General features: G+C 42.1%; 1 protein-coding gene across 5 annotated transcripts in view; it reads left to right on the top strand.

Moving 5' to 3' along the window:
• The window catches only part of LOC115852212 (signal recognition particle subunit SRP54), an 86,683-nt gene that overhangs the window by 51,592 nt on the left and 22,111 nt on the right, over window positions 1-12,980 (top strand). For 2 of the 5 annotated variants that reach the window (XM_070044959.1, XM_070044958.1), the window contains exon 1: window positions 7,143-7,351. The exons of 1 other annotated variant lie outside the window; for it this stretch is intronic. In XM_070044959.1, the coding sequence (XP_069901060.1) occupies window positions 7,187-7,351 (165 nt within the window). In that variant the 5' untranslated portion in view covers window positions 7,143-7,186. 2 more of the 5 variants (XM_030854793.3, XM_030854790.3) reach the window with 2 other exon arrangements.

Here is a 12,980-nt window from a genome sequence, read left to right on the forward strand (position 1 = left end):
TAGAATTTGTCCAGTGAAATGGCTACTTTTATCACTATGTAATTCCAAGGGAATTCCCCAAGTAGAACTAATCCTTTCCAACAATATTTTGGCCACTGCAAGGGTGGTTGCTCATCTGCAAGGAAAGGCTTCCACTCAATGGGAATACATACAAACCGTCACAAGAACGTATTTGTATCTTTGAGAGAGAGACAGCTCGATAAAATCCCATTGCCAGATAGCAAAGGAACCAAGAGATAAAGGAAAGTGGCCTTGAGAATATGAATAGGTTTTCCTGGGTCATATTTCGGATGATCTGATACCTTTGACATATTTCAGTCGCTACTGTGGGAGGTTTCCAAAAGTATTGTTTTCCCCAGGCTATCATTTTATCAGTTCTTTAATCAGTCATTTCATGTATTAATTTTAAGATGGTTTGTTGAGTGACACCAGAAAGAGCAGGGTAGCTGTTTGGCCCATATCAAAGCCCAGGATGCTGGTCAAATATGCATCCATCAGAAACCCACCTCTGCTGTTCCTTAGCTATAGCATTCACTTGCCCATCTCTGATAATATCTTTTTTTTCTTTTAATTGGAGTATAGTTGCCTTACAATGTTGTGTTTCTGCTGTACAACAGAGTGAATCAGCTACATGTATACATATATCCCCTCCCTCGTAGACCTCCCTCCCACTCCACCCCATCCCACCAATCTAGGTCATCACAGAGCACCAAGCTGAGCTCCCTGTGCTGTACAGCATGTTCCCACTAGCTAATGATTTTACACATGGTAGTGTGTATATGTCAATCCTAATCTCCCAATTCATCCCACCCCCCTGACGCCCACCCCAGGCCCACACATTCGTTTTCTGTGTCTGCGTCTCTATTCCTGCCCTGCAAATAGGTTCATCTGTACCATTTTTCTAGATTGCACATATATGTGTTAATGCACGATATTTGTTTTTTTTCTTTCTGACTTACTTCACTCTGTATGACAGACTCTAGGTCCATCCACATCTCTATAAATGACCCAATTTCATTCCTTTTTATGGCTAAGTAATATTCCACTGTATATGTGTACCATACCTTCTTTATCCATTCTTCTATTGATGGACATTGATGGACCATGTTCTGGCTATTGTAAATAGTGCTGCAATGAACACTGGGGTACATGTGTCTTTTTGAATTATGGTTTTCTCAGGGTATATGCCCAGTAGTGAGATTGCTGGGTCATATGGTAGTTCTATTTTTAGTTTTTTAAGGAAGGTCCATACTGTTCTCCACAGTGGCTGTATCAATTTATATTCCCACCAACAGTGCAAGAGGGTTCCCTTTTCTCCACACCCTCTCTGGCATTTATTGTTTGTAGATTTTTTAATGATGGCCATTCTGACTGGTGTGAGATGATAACTCATTGTAGTTTTGATTTGCATTTCTCTACTAGTTAATGATGTAGAGAATCTTTTCGTGTGCCTCTTGGCCATCTGTATGTCTATTTAGGTCTTCAGCCCATTTTTAGAGAAATGTCTATTTAGGTCTTCTGCCCATTTTTTGATTGGGTTGTTTGTTTTTTTAATTTTGAGCTGAATGAGCTGTTTGTATATTTTGGAGATTAACCCTTTGTCAGTTGCTTTGTGTGCAAATATTTTGTCCCATTCTGAGGGTTGTCTTTTCATCTTGTTTATGGTTTCCTTTGCTGTGCAAAAGTTTTTAAGTTTAATTAGGTCCCATTTGTTTATTTTTATTTTCATTACTCTAAGGAATGGGTCAAAAAAGATCTTGCTGTGATTTATGTCAAAGAGTGTTTTTCCTTCTTTTTCCTCTAAGAGTTTTATAGTGTCTGGTCTTACATTTAGGCCTTTAATCCATTTGGAGTTGATAATATCTTTTAAATGTTGGGTGTCCTTCCAAGTAGTATATAGTTAACTTGGTGTGAATAGAGTGACCAATGGGAGGAGGTTCCTTTATGAAGCCTGAATCTTGTAATGCTGCGGCCTTAGCAACTCTGTCGGCCAGTCAGTTTCCCTTTCCTTCCTCAGTGTTGTCTTTGGAATGCCCTGCAACTTATTGCCAATTGTTGTGCAGCAAGATTGCATCTAGCAAAACCTTAACAAAGGGGCCCGTTTTCAATTTCATTTCCCCCTGAGCTCAAGAAACCTCTCTGTTTCCAAAGCATTCCAAAATCCTGAGCTACTCCAAAGACATACCTGCTATCAGTGTAAATGTTAGCACATTTGCCAGAGGGCAAAGTGCAGGTGCAAATATGTGTATGGTTCAGCTTGTTGGGTTGAAGAAACTGAGGGGCAGAGCATTGGATTCTGTTATAGTGAAGGGAGTAGTGATAGCATATCCAGATTTCAGTTGTCCAGCAGTATTTCATAGATAAACCAAGAAATGTCAAGGTTGTCTAAAGGTGTTTCTTGCAATCTGGATACGGACTAGTCAAAAGATCAGTTGTGGTTATGTAATCATGTGAGATTTTATCTGTTGCTGATGGTAAGAGGGTAGCAGGATTTAGGGAGTTACAATGAGACAAAGTGACATTTGGAGAGGAAAGCAAGATTTCACAGGACATCAGTCAGCTAGCAGATAAGTGTGTGTGATATGACTTCAAGAGTGCCTCAATAGAGTGAGGGACAAACACCTGTAAGGGAGACCCCATAGCTGTCTCTTCTGTAGCCTGCAGAAGGGCAGCAGTGGCTGCTATTGCTTGGAGGCAAGGTGGAAGATCTTGATCTATAGGGTTCAACTGTCTCTAAAACCCAGTAGGTCTCTGTTTGCCCCCATGGGCTTAATGAGCACTCCAAGGATGTTTCCTGCTAACTTCATGAATGAATAGAAAGTGAAGAGAATAATTAGGGTGTCCTAAAGCAAGGGCTGTGGCCAACCGAGTGTCTAAAGTTTGAAAAGCTGATTCAGCCTCATTATTCCAAACAAGAGGATCAGGCCTCTATCCTTTAGAAGGGAAAAATGAGTTGTTCATACAAGAAGAAATTAGGAACCCAAATCTGCAATAGCCTGTTAGCCCAAGAAAAAGCATCTCACTGGCACTTGGTGGCATAAAGCGGGAAACTGAGATATGCCCTGGACACATGTAGGATCCAGTGTTAGCCCTTGAGGGGTTAGCAAATGACCCAAGTATCTTACCTGGGTTTGAACAGATTGGAGCTTTTTCCTTGAGACCTTATGCCTTTGTGTGCTAGCTGAGTGAGGAGGTATAGGCTGTCCTTGAGGCGTGCTTCCTCAGTAGGGGAACGTAACAAAAGGTTATCAACATATTGAAGTAAAGTAGAGCTGTGGGCAAAATTCACATTGGCCAAGTCTTGTCTCAATATCTGTGAAGAGTAAGTAGGGTTTTCTGTGTAGCCGTGAGGCATAGTGGTCCAAGTATATTGATGTCCTTCCCAAGTAAAGACAAACAGGTATTGGCTATCTGGATGGACAGGAATGTTGAAGAAAGCACTACGTAAATCTATGACGGTAAAGAACTGTGTGCTCAGAGGAATTAAACTGGGGGTGGTGTGAGGGTTGGGGACTGTGGGGTAATGTGATATGACACTATTGTTTACAGATTAGAGATTTTGAACAAAATACCAACCTTGGCCATGAGATTTGCCCATGGGAAGGATTGGTGCGCTACATGGACTGGTGCATGGGATTACGGGGCCCTTGTGGAAGTGTGCCTTGACAGTGGGACGAATTCATTCTAGGGCCTCAGGCCTGAGACCTGTTGAGGTGAGGCAAAGGTTTATTAGGATCTACCTGGATCCTAATTGATAGCACCTAATGAATGTGTTCTATGTCATTTGAAGAGGTAGACCGTAAGGTAGAAGGAACAGAATCTAACAAGTCCTTGTGATTGGGAATTGACAAGACAGAAGCAAGGAGGGGAATCTCAATATCAGGACTAGAGCTGGAAGTAGACCTTGAGGAGTCGATTGCAAGTGTATTTCTCCTTTTTGGGAAAAGGAAATATTAGCCTGTAATTTTTCCAGGAGATCTTGGCCCAAAAGGTGTACTGGGACAGAAGGAACAAGAAGGAACTGATGAGTTCCCTGCAAAGAACCTATCTCAAAAGGCAAGGAGTGGGGGGGACTTCCCTGGTGACACAGTGGTTAAGAATCTGCCTGCCAATGCAGAGGACACAGGTTCGAGCCCTGGTCCAGGAAGATCCCACATGCCATGGAGCAGCTAAGCCCGTGCACCACAACTACTGAACCTGCGCTCTAGAGCCCGCAAGCCACAGCTACTGAAGCCCATGCTCCACAACAAGAGGAACCACTGCAATGTAGCCCCCATGTGCCACAACTAGAGAAAAACTGCACAGACCCAAGGCAGCCAAAAAAAAAAAAAAAAAAAAAAGGCAAGGGGGCCAACTTGGTTACCTTCATAACCGTGTTGGGAACTCACACTATTTGGACAATTTCAGTACTATGAGGAAGAGCGCCTTGAGGCTGGTGGGGTTCAAGACAGACAAAGTTGTTCCTGTGTCCACAAGAGTGGTAATAGCTTCAGATCCTATATTAAAAAAAAAAAAAGTCCAATTCTCCCAATGGTGTTAGTGGAAGTACCAGGAAGATCCCAACACTTTCCTCAGAGCACCATGTGTCTACAAAAGGGGGGTGCTTCTCAAATTTCTCAGAAAGTTCATGAAAAGGGTCAGAGTGAGTGGCTTTGGGCTGCGAATAGGGCCTTCTTTTTAACTTTGGGCAATTCTTCCAGTGGCCAGGCCACTTATGATAGTGGCAGGGACCTGGGCTTAGAAGGAACCCTGAAGAGAATTTTGGTCTTTCCGTTGAGGTAGCTGCTGCGTGGCAGTGGTCAGATGCTGCAGCTGCAAATTCACGATTTTAGTGGTCTTGCATTTCTCTGTGTGTTTGTTTTAGACAGCTAATTAGCCAAATTGACCAAATCAGGAGTGGCCATTGCTTTAAATCAACCTAAAGTGCATTTTTATTTTTAACACCTTTTTTTTTTAACATTTTTCCTTACACATGATTGATTATGAAACCATATCTCCCTATTTGTGGAGTGGGTTAACCTTAAAAATATTCTCTACTAAAATATATATGAAAGTCTTGTTTTTTATTTGATGGACTCTCTTCGTTACTGAATTTTATTCAGCTTTGTTGTCCCAGCCATTCACAGAAATAGGTAGATCTAAATTTACCTTTTTAGCTCTATATGGATCATTAGATAACTAAATTTAGGTAACAGTTAGGTTTTCAAGTAAATTATAGTAATACCTGAATTTATTTTTTGTCATAGTAATACAATACAACTTATACTACAAAGTGAAAGAGAGAATGATTTGGCATGTTGCTTTGTTGTCCACTTTTAGTTGATCTGTGACAGTCTGGAAACAATGACAAAAATGTCAATGCCCAAAATAAAACCATTAGAATTTCTATGCTTTTCTGTTGCTATGAGTTGTTTGTTTGCAAAAGACTGCTCTTCAATTGGATATTTGTGTTAAAAAATAACTCTTCTTAGGAAATACTTCTGGCTCATGCTGGAATGTGACTTGCATTTTGAATTTTCAGTAAACTAAGAAATGTACTTGTAAACCATGAAAATAAGTTCTGCCTCAGCAGTGAAAATTGTAATTCGATATTTAATTGCCATTTTTGCAAAATAAAGTCATGCATTTATAAACATTCCACTAATTTTTAATGATAAAAGCTGTTGACTATCCTTCTTGCCAGTGAAAGGAAAGGGATTTTTGAATACTTGTAATGTAGAACTGTCTTGTTTATGAAAGCCAATTCATGAAGGCTTTAACAATTGGTTCTTTATTTTTCTTTTCAACTTATGCAGTTTTTGCTGTTTTGGATTGTCTCAATCCCATGCTAATGTCACTAGACAGCACTTGTGAACCTTGGCAACAAGCTAGTTTGATTTTATTACCAGAATATACATTATGAATTTCCATCCAATTAAAAATATATAGATGGCTTTCAAATAATCAACTTTTGTTTTTAAGGTTTTCAGTTTGGTTTTTAGGTTATCATAGTCATATGCAGGATAGAAAGTGTACAAAAATACTAAGCAGAGAGTAAGGAAAAATACCTTTTGCACAGGAGAGAAAGGAAGAATTAAGGTTGTATGGGTGTTGGGCCTGCTGTTGCCACACTGAATAGAAGATATGCTGGGCCATAACTCTGGGGAGCATTTATGAATTTGCCTGGCATGAAAATGGAATCTAGGGTATCGAATGAAGCCCCTCCTCCACGGCCAAAAGAATGTATTTTATTTTTGACCTCTACAACTAGTGCAAATTGCCTGAAAACGCTCATACTAAAACTACAATTAAAGACCATTTACATGGAAATGTTCCAACTAGAGTAATGCAATAATCATTGCAATCATGACTTTTTTATTTGGTTGAACACTGGGAAAAATCGGAAAAGTCTGAAATGTTCCCTCTTACACACACACACACACACACACACACAACAGATAATAAATTATTCCTCACATTTGTTAAAATGGAAGCTTGCTAGCCCTCTGCTCTCCTTCAGGTCTCACTTAACTTTTTCTACAGTTACATATACTTAAGTACTTCAGACAGGTGTAAAAGCAAAATTCGCCTTTGAGGCTCTTATTTCAAGGGTATTTTGACTAGACTGTCATCCACATGAGAAATGGAATAAGTAGCATGAGCCGTTCATTAAAAAATATATTTTCAGCAACCACATCTCGTCACAAGGCTTTGAAGCACACTACGCAGCCGTTCTCATTTCACAGTGCAGAAACCAAAGTCTGGGAGGTGACTGCCCAGGATGCAGCTGGTGAGCGGTTGAGCCAAGATCCAGAAGCCGGCTTCCCGGTACAGGTACGAGGCATGACGTCACTGGTGGTGCCAGTCTGCGAGCTCGGGACGCGGGCCGGGCCGGAAATTGTACTGCAGAAGGCCCCGCCCCGTCCCGTCCCGTCCCGCCCCGCAGGAGCCGGGAGTTGTGCAGTCCAGACGGTGCTCAGCCGAGCCCCGGGAGCTGAGCCGGGTGGGCGGGACGCCAGAGGCCCCGCCCCTCGGGCCTGCCCCACCCCCAGGTCTGCCCCGCCCCGCCCCGCCTCGCCTCGCCTCGCCCCGTCCCGTCCCGTCCCTCAAGCAGTGGCTTGGCCGGGCTCGGCGCTAGGCTGGCGCTGCCGGTGAGTCCCACTTCCTGACAGCGGGTTCGGTCCGCGCCTGGGCGGGGACGCGGAGAATGGAAGCGGGCTTATCGGCCATTACTTTGTATCTCGCCAGCGCCTGCAGTCCTGTGGTGGCGACAACGATGGACCGGAAGCCAGTGAGCCGTGCAGAGGGAGGAGAAGCAGGGGTTGCCTCGGGAGCTGCGGCCGCCGCTCCGTTCAGGGAATCGACACAGCAGGTAGGAGCGGCCGCCGAGGCTGAGGCCGGGAGAGCCCAGCTTCCTGTCTGCCTCGCCTGCCGCCTGCCCTTTTGGCCTGCCCGGCCTTCCTTCGAGCAGGCCGCCCGCCGGAGGTGCGTCCCGGGGCTCCTCTTCGAGGTGTCCCCGGCTCCGAGCGTCGGCTTGAGGGAAGGGGCGGACGAACCGCAGTTGGAGCGCCGCTGGGCATCGCCTCCTCTGACAGCGCCGCAGACTCCGGGGCGGCCTCGGATTTCGAGGGGTGAGGTTGCAGCTTCGGGTCTGCGAGCGCGAGAAGGAAGGCGTGTCCCCGAAAGGCTGTCCTTGGAGTAGCTGGAAGCCAGGTGACGCCGGCTGCGATCACTTCTCAGTCTCTCCTTGTGGGAGTGCCTGACTTGGCATCTGCCCTTTGGTTAGCAAATAGCAACTGGGTGCTATGCGTTTACAGGCTTCCCCCCCCGCACCACTTAATCCTTATAACTTCTGCATGAGGTGTGAGTTATCCCCATTTCACCAGGGAGGTAACTAAGGCTCAGAGCTGCGCTGTCCAATAGACATATAATGCCAGCCGCGTTTTAAATTGTACATTTTCTCGTAGCCACATTAAAGAACTAAAAAGAAACCGGTGAAATTAATTTTAATATTCTATTTTATTTAACCCAATTTATCAAAATATTTCAACATGTAGTTAATATGAACTGAAATTTTAATATTCTATTTTATTTAACCCAATTTTGTCGAAAACCATTTTAACATGCAATTAATATGAAAGTTATCACTGAGATATTTCACAGTCTTTCTGTGGTACTAGTCTTTGAAATCCTTTGTGTATTTCAGCACATCTCAGCTTGAACTGGCCCCATTTCAAGTGAGCATTAGCCCCATGTGGTTACTCTATTGGACAGCATAAGTTTAGAGCATTAGGTAAGGTTTGGAGGTTTGTTTTGTTGGGATTTGGTAGTCTGAAGTAGTAGTGTAGGATCTTTGGCCAAGTAAAACTAATGAAGAAATGGCTTTACCTGAAACCGGCTCAGGAGTATACCGTTTTGATGTTAAAAACCTGAGTTGCTTCTGTGTAGAAATCTTCCCACCCTGAGTGAGAACAAAGCTTTTCAGTGGCTTCATTTTTGAGACTAACTACCTGAATGTTAGTAAGACATTTCCCCCAAACTACAGATTCCTAGAGAATGGTGCCCGAATGTGAGTATAGTTCTAATATTATAAGAGGTAGTTTGCATTAACAAAAGCTTTTTCTCAGGCTAGTCTTTATATGGACTTGTTTTTTCTCCTACTTAAGAAGGGGGAAGGTAACCTGCAAGAAGGAATTCAGGGAAAATGCTAATTGATTAGGAAGCCCACTTATTATGTTCAGTTGAGTCGAGACCTGTTGTTGACAGGTGTACTTGAACTGAACCTTTTTAGTCCACAGCATTTGATGTATTTTCCATTTGATTTTTCCTTCTGTTACTATAATTGTTTTCATCACTACTTCAGCTTTCAGTCTTTTAATAGCAAAGTAAACCTATACTGATTTACCAGATAAATGTTGTTTGAAGAGAGGCTCTTTATTGTGGCTTAGTGCTAATATGTTATCTTCACACTCTTGGTTAAAAAATAATAAAATAAATAAAACGTAAAGAAGGCCATAGAGCAAAAAGTAAAAAGTCATAGGAATACTCCCATCACCCGTTTCTCACATTCACATTCCCCAAAAGTAACTGTTAAGTTTCTGGTGTATTCTTTCTGGGATTGCCTATGCATATATAATCTTTCCTGTTAAACACAAATGGGTTCATACTATACAAACAGTTTTCTAACTTTCCCTTTGCGCTCTCTCATTCACATTCCTGAAGCAGAGACATTTCCAGGAACCCCAAATCTATGCCTACTTGACCACAGTAAGAGGGGAGAGGCCAGTGAAGTGGAGACTTGGGTGGCAGGAGAGGCTGCCATCCTGTACTCCTTCATTGGTTTGTCAGAACTGAGAAATCCCAAGTGTCATGTAGGGAAGGAAGAGTTAGGAGCTTGGGTCTGTGCTCAGAATTAGGCCTCAAACCAAGACATTCAGCAGCTTATCTGACTAGACTTTTGACCAGAATCTCAGCTTCAATATTATTAAAGGAGTTAAAATTTCAGTACTACTTGTTCATTTATTTATTTAGCACCCCTGCTACAAAGCACTTACGATGTGCCAGGAGCTGTAGGCTAAAGGATAGAGCAGTGAAGGATACGCGCTGTGCCTACTCCCATTCTGCCGATCACCTATTTGGGGAAGGTGACGCAGAGTAAATTCCAAGTGTCATACATGTTTTTATAAAGTTCTGGGTGCTATGTGAAAAGAAAATTGCCACTAAAAACAGGCCCCAAGGAACAAGATAAGCAGATTTACAGTACTGTTAACCATAAAATGTAATAAAATGTTAATTGACATTGCATCTCCTAATTTCCTGGTGTTAGGAAATTGTCTTTTCAGATCTTTGGAGTTTGTTGAAGTAGAGTTTGTATGATTGACAGTGAAAATTTTCTGACCTGCAGGCTGACTGTTTATCTGTAAAAATGAAATGTTTTCAAATTCAGAGAATAACTTTCATTTATAATTGTTGGAAATTTTGAATCAAATTATTTTCTGGTTGGTTTTACCCATCAATACCTCCCTTAACTAACCCCACACTCCCCTCTTTGCCAAGTAGAGGTTGTGATCATATGGCATAGATTCTTTCACAGATTTTTTTACTTGACAATCTGGTTCTTTAAGATGAGGGGTTGACAAACTAGAGCCTATGGGCCAGATCCCACCAGCCACTGATTTGTATAAAATTTTGTTGGAACATAGCCCATTCATTATGTATTGTCCATGGCTGCTTTTGCAGAGTTCAGTAGTTGTGACAGAGATTACATGGCCCTCAAAGCATAAAATATTTACTATCTGTCCTTTATGGGAAAAATTACTCAGTCCTGCGTAAGATGATAAATGTAAAACTTGGGGTTTACTGTATCAAAAATTAATATTAAAATTTTAAAAGAGAGCTCTTAAATAAAAGTTTCTTTAATAAAAATCTTTATATGAAATGTGATGATTAGAACAAATAAAATACCATTTACGTATTATGTATAGAGAATATTACTCAAAGGTTTGTTTATACTTGACTAATAACTTTGGTATTAGAATGAAAAATATGAATCACCTTTCAGCCTTCACCTTTTTTTTTTTTTTTTTTTTTTGTGGTACGTGGGCCTCTCACTGTTGTGGCCTCTCCCGTTGCGGAGCACAGGCTCTGGACGCGCAGGCTCAGTGGCCATGGCTCACGGGCCCAGCCGCTCCGCGGCACATGGGATCTCCCCGGCCCGGGGCACAAACCTGCGTCCCCTGCATCGGCAGGCGGACTCTCAACCACTGCGCCACCAGGGAAGCCCCAGCTTTCACCTTTGTAGATTATTTTTTTTTACCTTTTGGATAAAATATAGCCAAGAGTCAGTTAATGGAGTTAGTAGATAAGTTTATTCCTGTTATTATGACCCAGCCAGAATGTTTTTATTTATTAAGGTTGCCTAAGGAAGACAAGGTACTGAACCCAATGAGAGACGCCCCTTCTCCTTTGCCTGTGTCTTAGAAAAGACAAATTAAGCCAGTGAGAGATTGGTAGAGGGAGAATGAGAAGCTGCTTGCTCTGATGGGGGTGGGGTGGGAGTGGAATAAGGCAGGGTGATGTACTGTGAAAGGGCTCAGCTCTGTTCATTGACTGGGACTGTTGCTTTCACATCAGATCCATCCAGTTAGTATGACAACTGGACATCTAACCCAGCTCCTCTGACTTTTCCTTGCCTATAAAGTCATGGTCCAAAAGGAGACATTGGTGTCAGGACAACCATAAACCAAATCTCATATGAAGGGGGAAAATGAGATTGGGTAGGAACGGCTCACTATGCTTAGGGACTGGTGATAGAAGAAAGATGGCCTGGGTGGACCATTTGTTGTTCATCTTATTTATGGACACAATGAATGGGCTGGTGTTCCTTTATTAAGGGCTGGGATATGTTTGAAACCTCAGGACAGGCTAGGGAGAATTGTGGTTTTTGTTTTTTCTGGTTGATCCGTAGGTAGCCCATGCTGTCAAGGTTTTCATGGTCTCAGTTTGCTCTACAGCAGTTATAGTTGCTGCCAGTGATGTCCATGTGTGTCATGGAACAATGCGTGTGTTCTTTGGGTTGGATATACCTGGATTCAAATCCTGGCTAATGACTAAACTTACCTTTGGGAAGTGAAGGACAGAGAACAGCCATATCTGTTTTCTAAGAAGAACCTTAGAGGATTAAGAGGAAACAATGCACAAAAATAAAGTTACATATACTTGCATAACTGGGCAATTCTAGTACACTATTTTTATCAGTACAATTCCATCTCTGCAAAAGCAGTTCAAAGAACTTTTCTAGGGTTGAACAACAATTGTGGGTTTAAATTATGTGTGGGCATATCTACAAGTGTAAGAATCCTTATAGAGGATGAAATTTTTGAACTCTGGACTATCTTGGACCATCCCACTGATATGGACTCTAATCATGGCAGTCCTGTAGTCCTGTATCATTTTGCTTTGGTTTAGTTTTAAAATTGTACCAGAGCATATTCTCATCATGAAAGTAAAACAACAACAAAATACAAAAAGAATAGGTGGCGCAGTGGTTGAGAGTCCGCCTGCTGATGCAGGGGACACGGGTTCGTGCCCCGGTCCGGGAGGATCCCACGTGCCGCGGAGCGGCTGGGCCTGTGAGCCATGGCCGCTGAGCCTGCGTGTCCGAAGCCTGTGCTCTGCAACGGGAGAGGCCACAACAGTGAGAGGCCCGCGTACCGCAAAAAAAAAAGAAAAAAAAAAGAATAAAAAGCCCCCTTGACCACTCCTTTACCTGTACCTCCTCCCCCATCTTTGTACCTAACCCCAAGGGTAACCACTGTTGCCAGATTTTTCTTTACAATTATTTGCACTGTGCTTTTTGAAATCTTCTAGTAAGAAGATACAACAAAGGTTTTCTTAGGAATTTAAACTTGAGGCAAAAAGACAAGGAAAAGCTCTTCATCCTCTCCCTCAAAATGCATTTACAATGAGTTTGGAAAATTGGCTATATGTGTGAGGTAAAATTAGTATTTCCCTTGGAATGAAATTTGGATGTAATTAGAATTCCATAGACTATTATAGTTTTAAAATTTGTTAAATCTTTTTACTAGCAGGAAAACTGTGTTGTCATCTATATATTAGTGACCGAGAAATGTAGAAGTTCAGATATAGAATACTGATGGCCTGCTCTCCAGATTTGGTTTACAAATGAGTTTTATTTGGCCTGCACAGTGCTTTAAATTTTTTTGAATTTTAATGTCTTTGGTTGTGGCATGCTTTTCTTCAAAAGTCTACTTTTAATCTATAGCAGTATTTACTCATTTTTGGTACCTGCTTGGACCTAAAAGGCATCTTACTTCGGGACTCCCATTTTGGAAAAGGAGAGGTTCAGAATTAAGCTGAACTGGTTTTGGTTTGCCCACATGTAGCTAGGCTCAAATTCAAAGACTTAGCAGGGTTACCTTATACAAACATTTTATGTTACGTATCTAACATATGTACATGCATCTATATGATTTTCCTTT

This window comes from Globicephala melas, chromosome 2 (genome assembly GCF_963455315.2).
Source record: "Globicephala melas chromosome 2, mGloMel1.2, whole genome shotgun sequence".
Classification (NCBI taxonomy): domain Eukaryota; kingdom Metazoa; phylum Chordata; class Mammalia; order Artiodactyla; family Delphinidae; genus Globicephala; species Globicephala melas.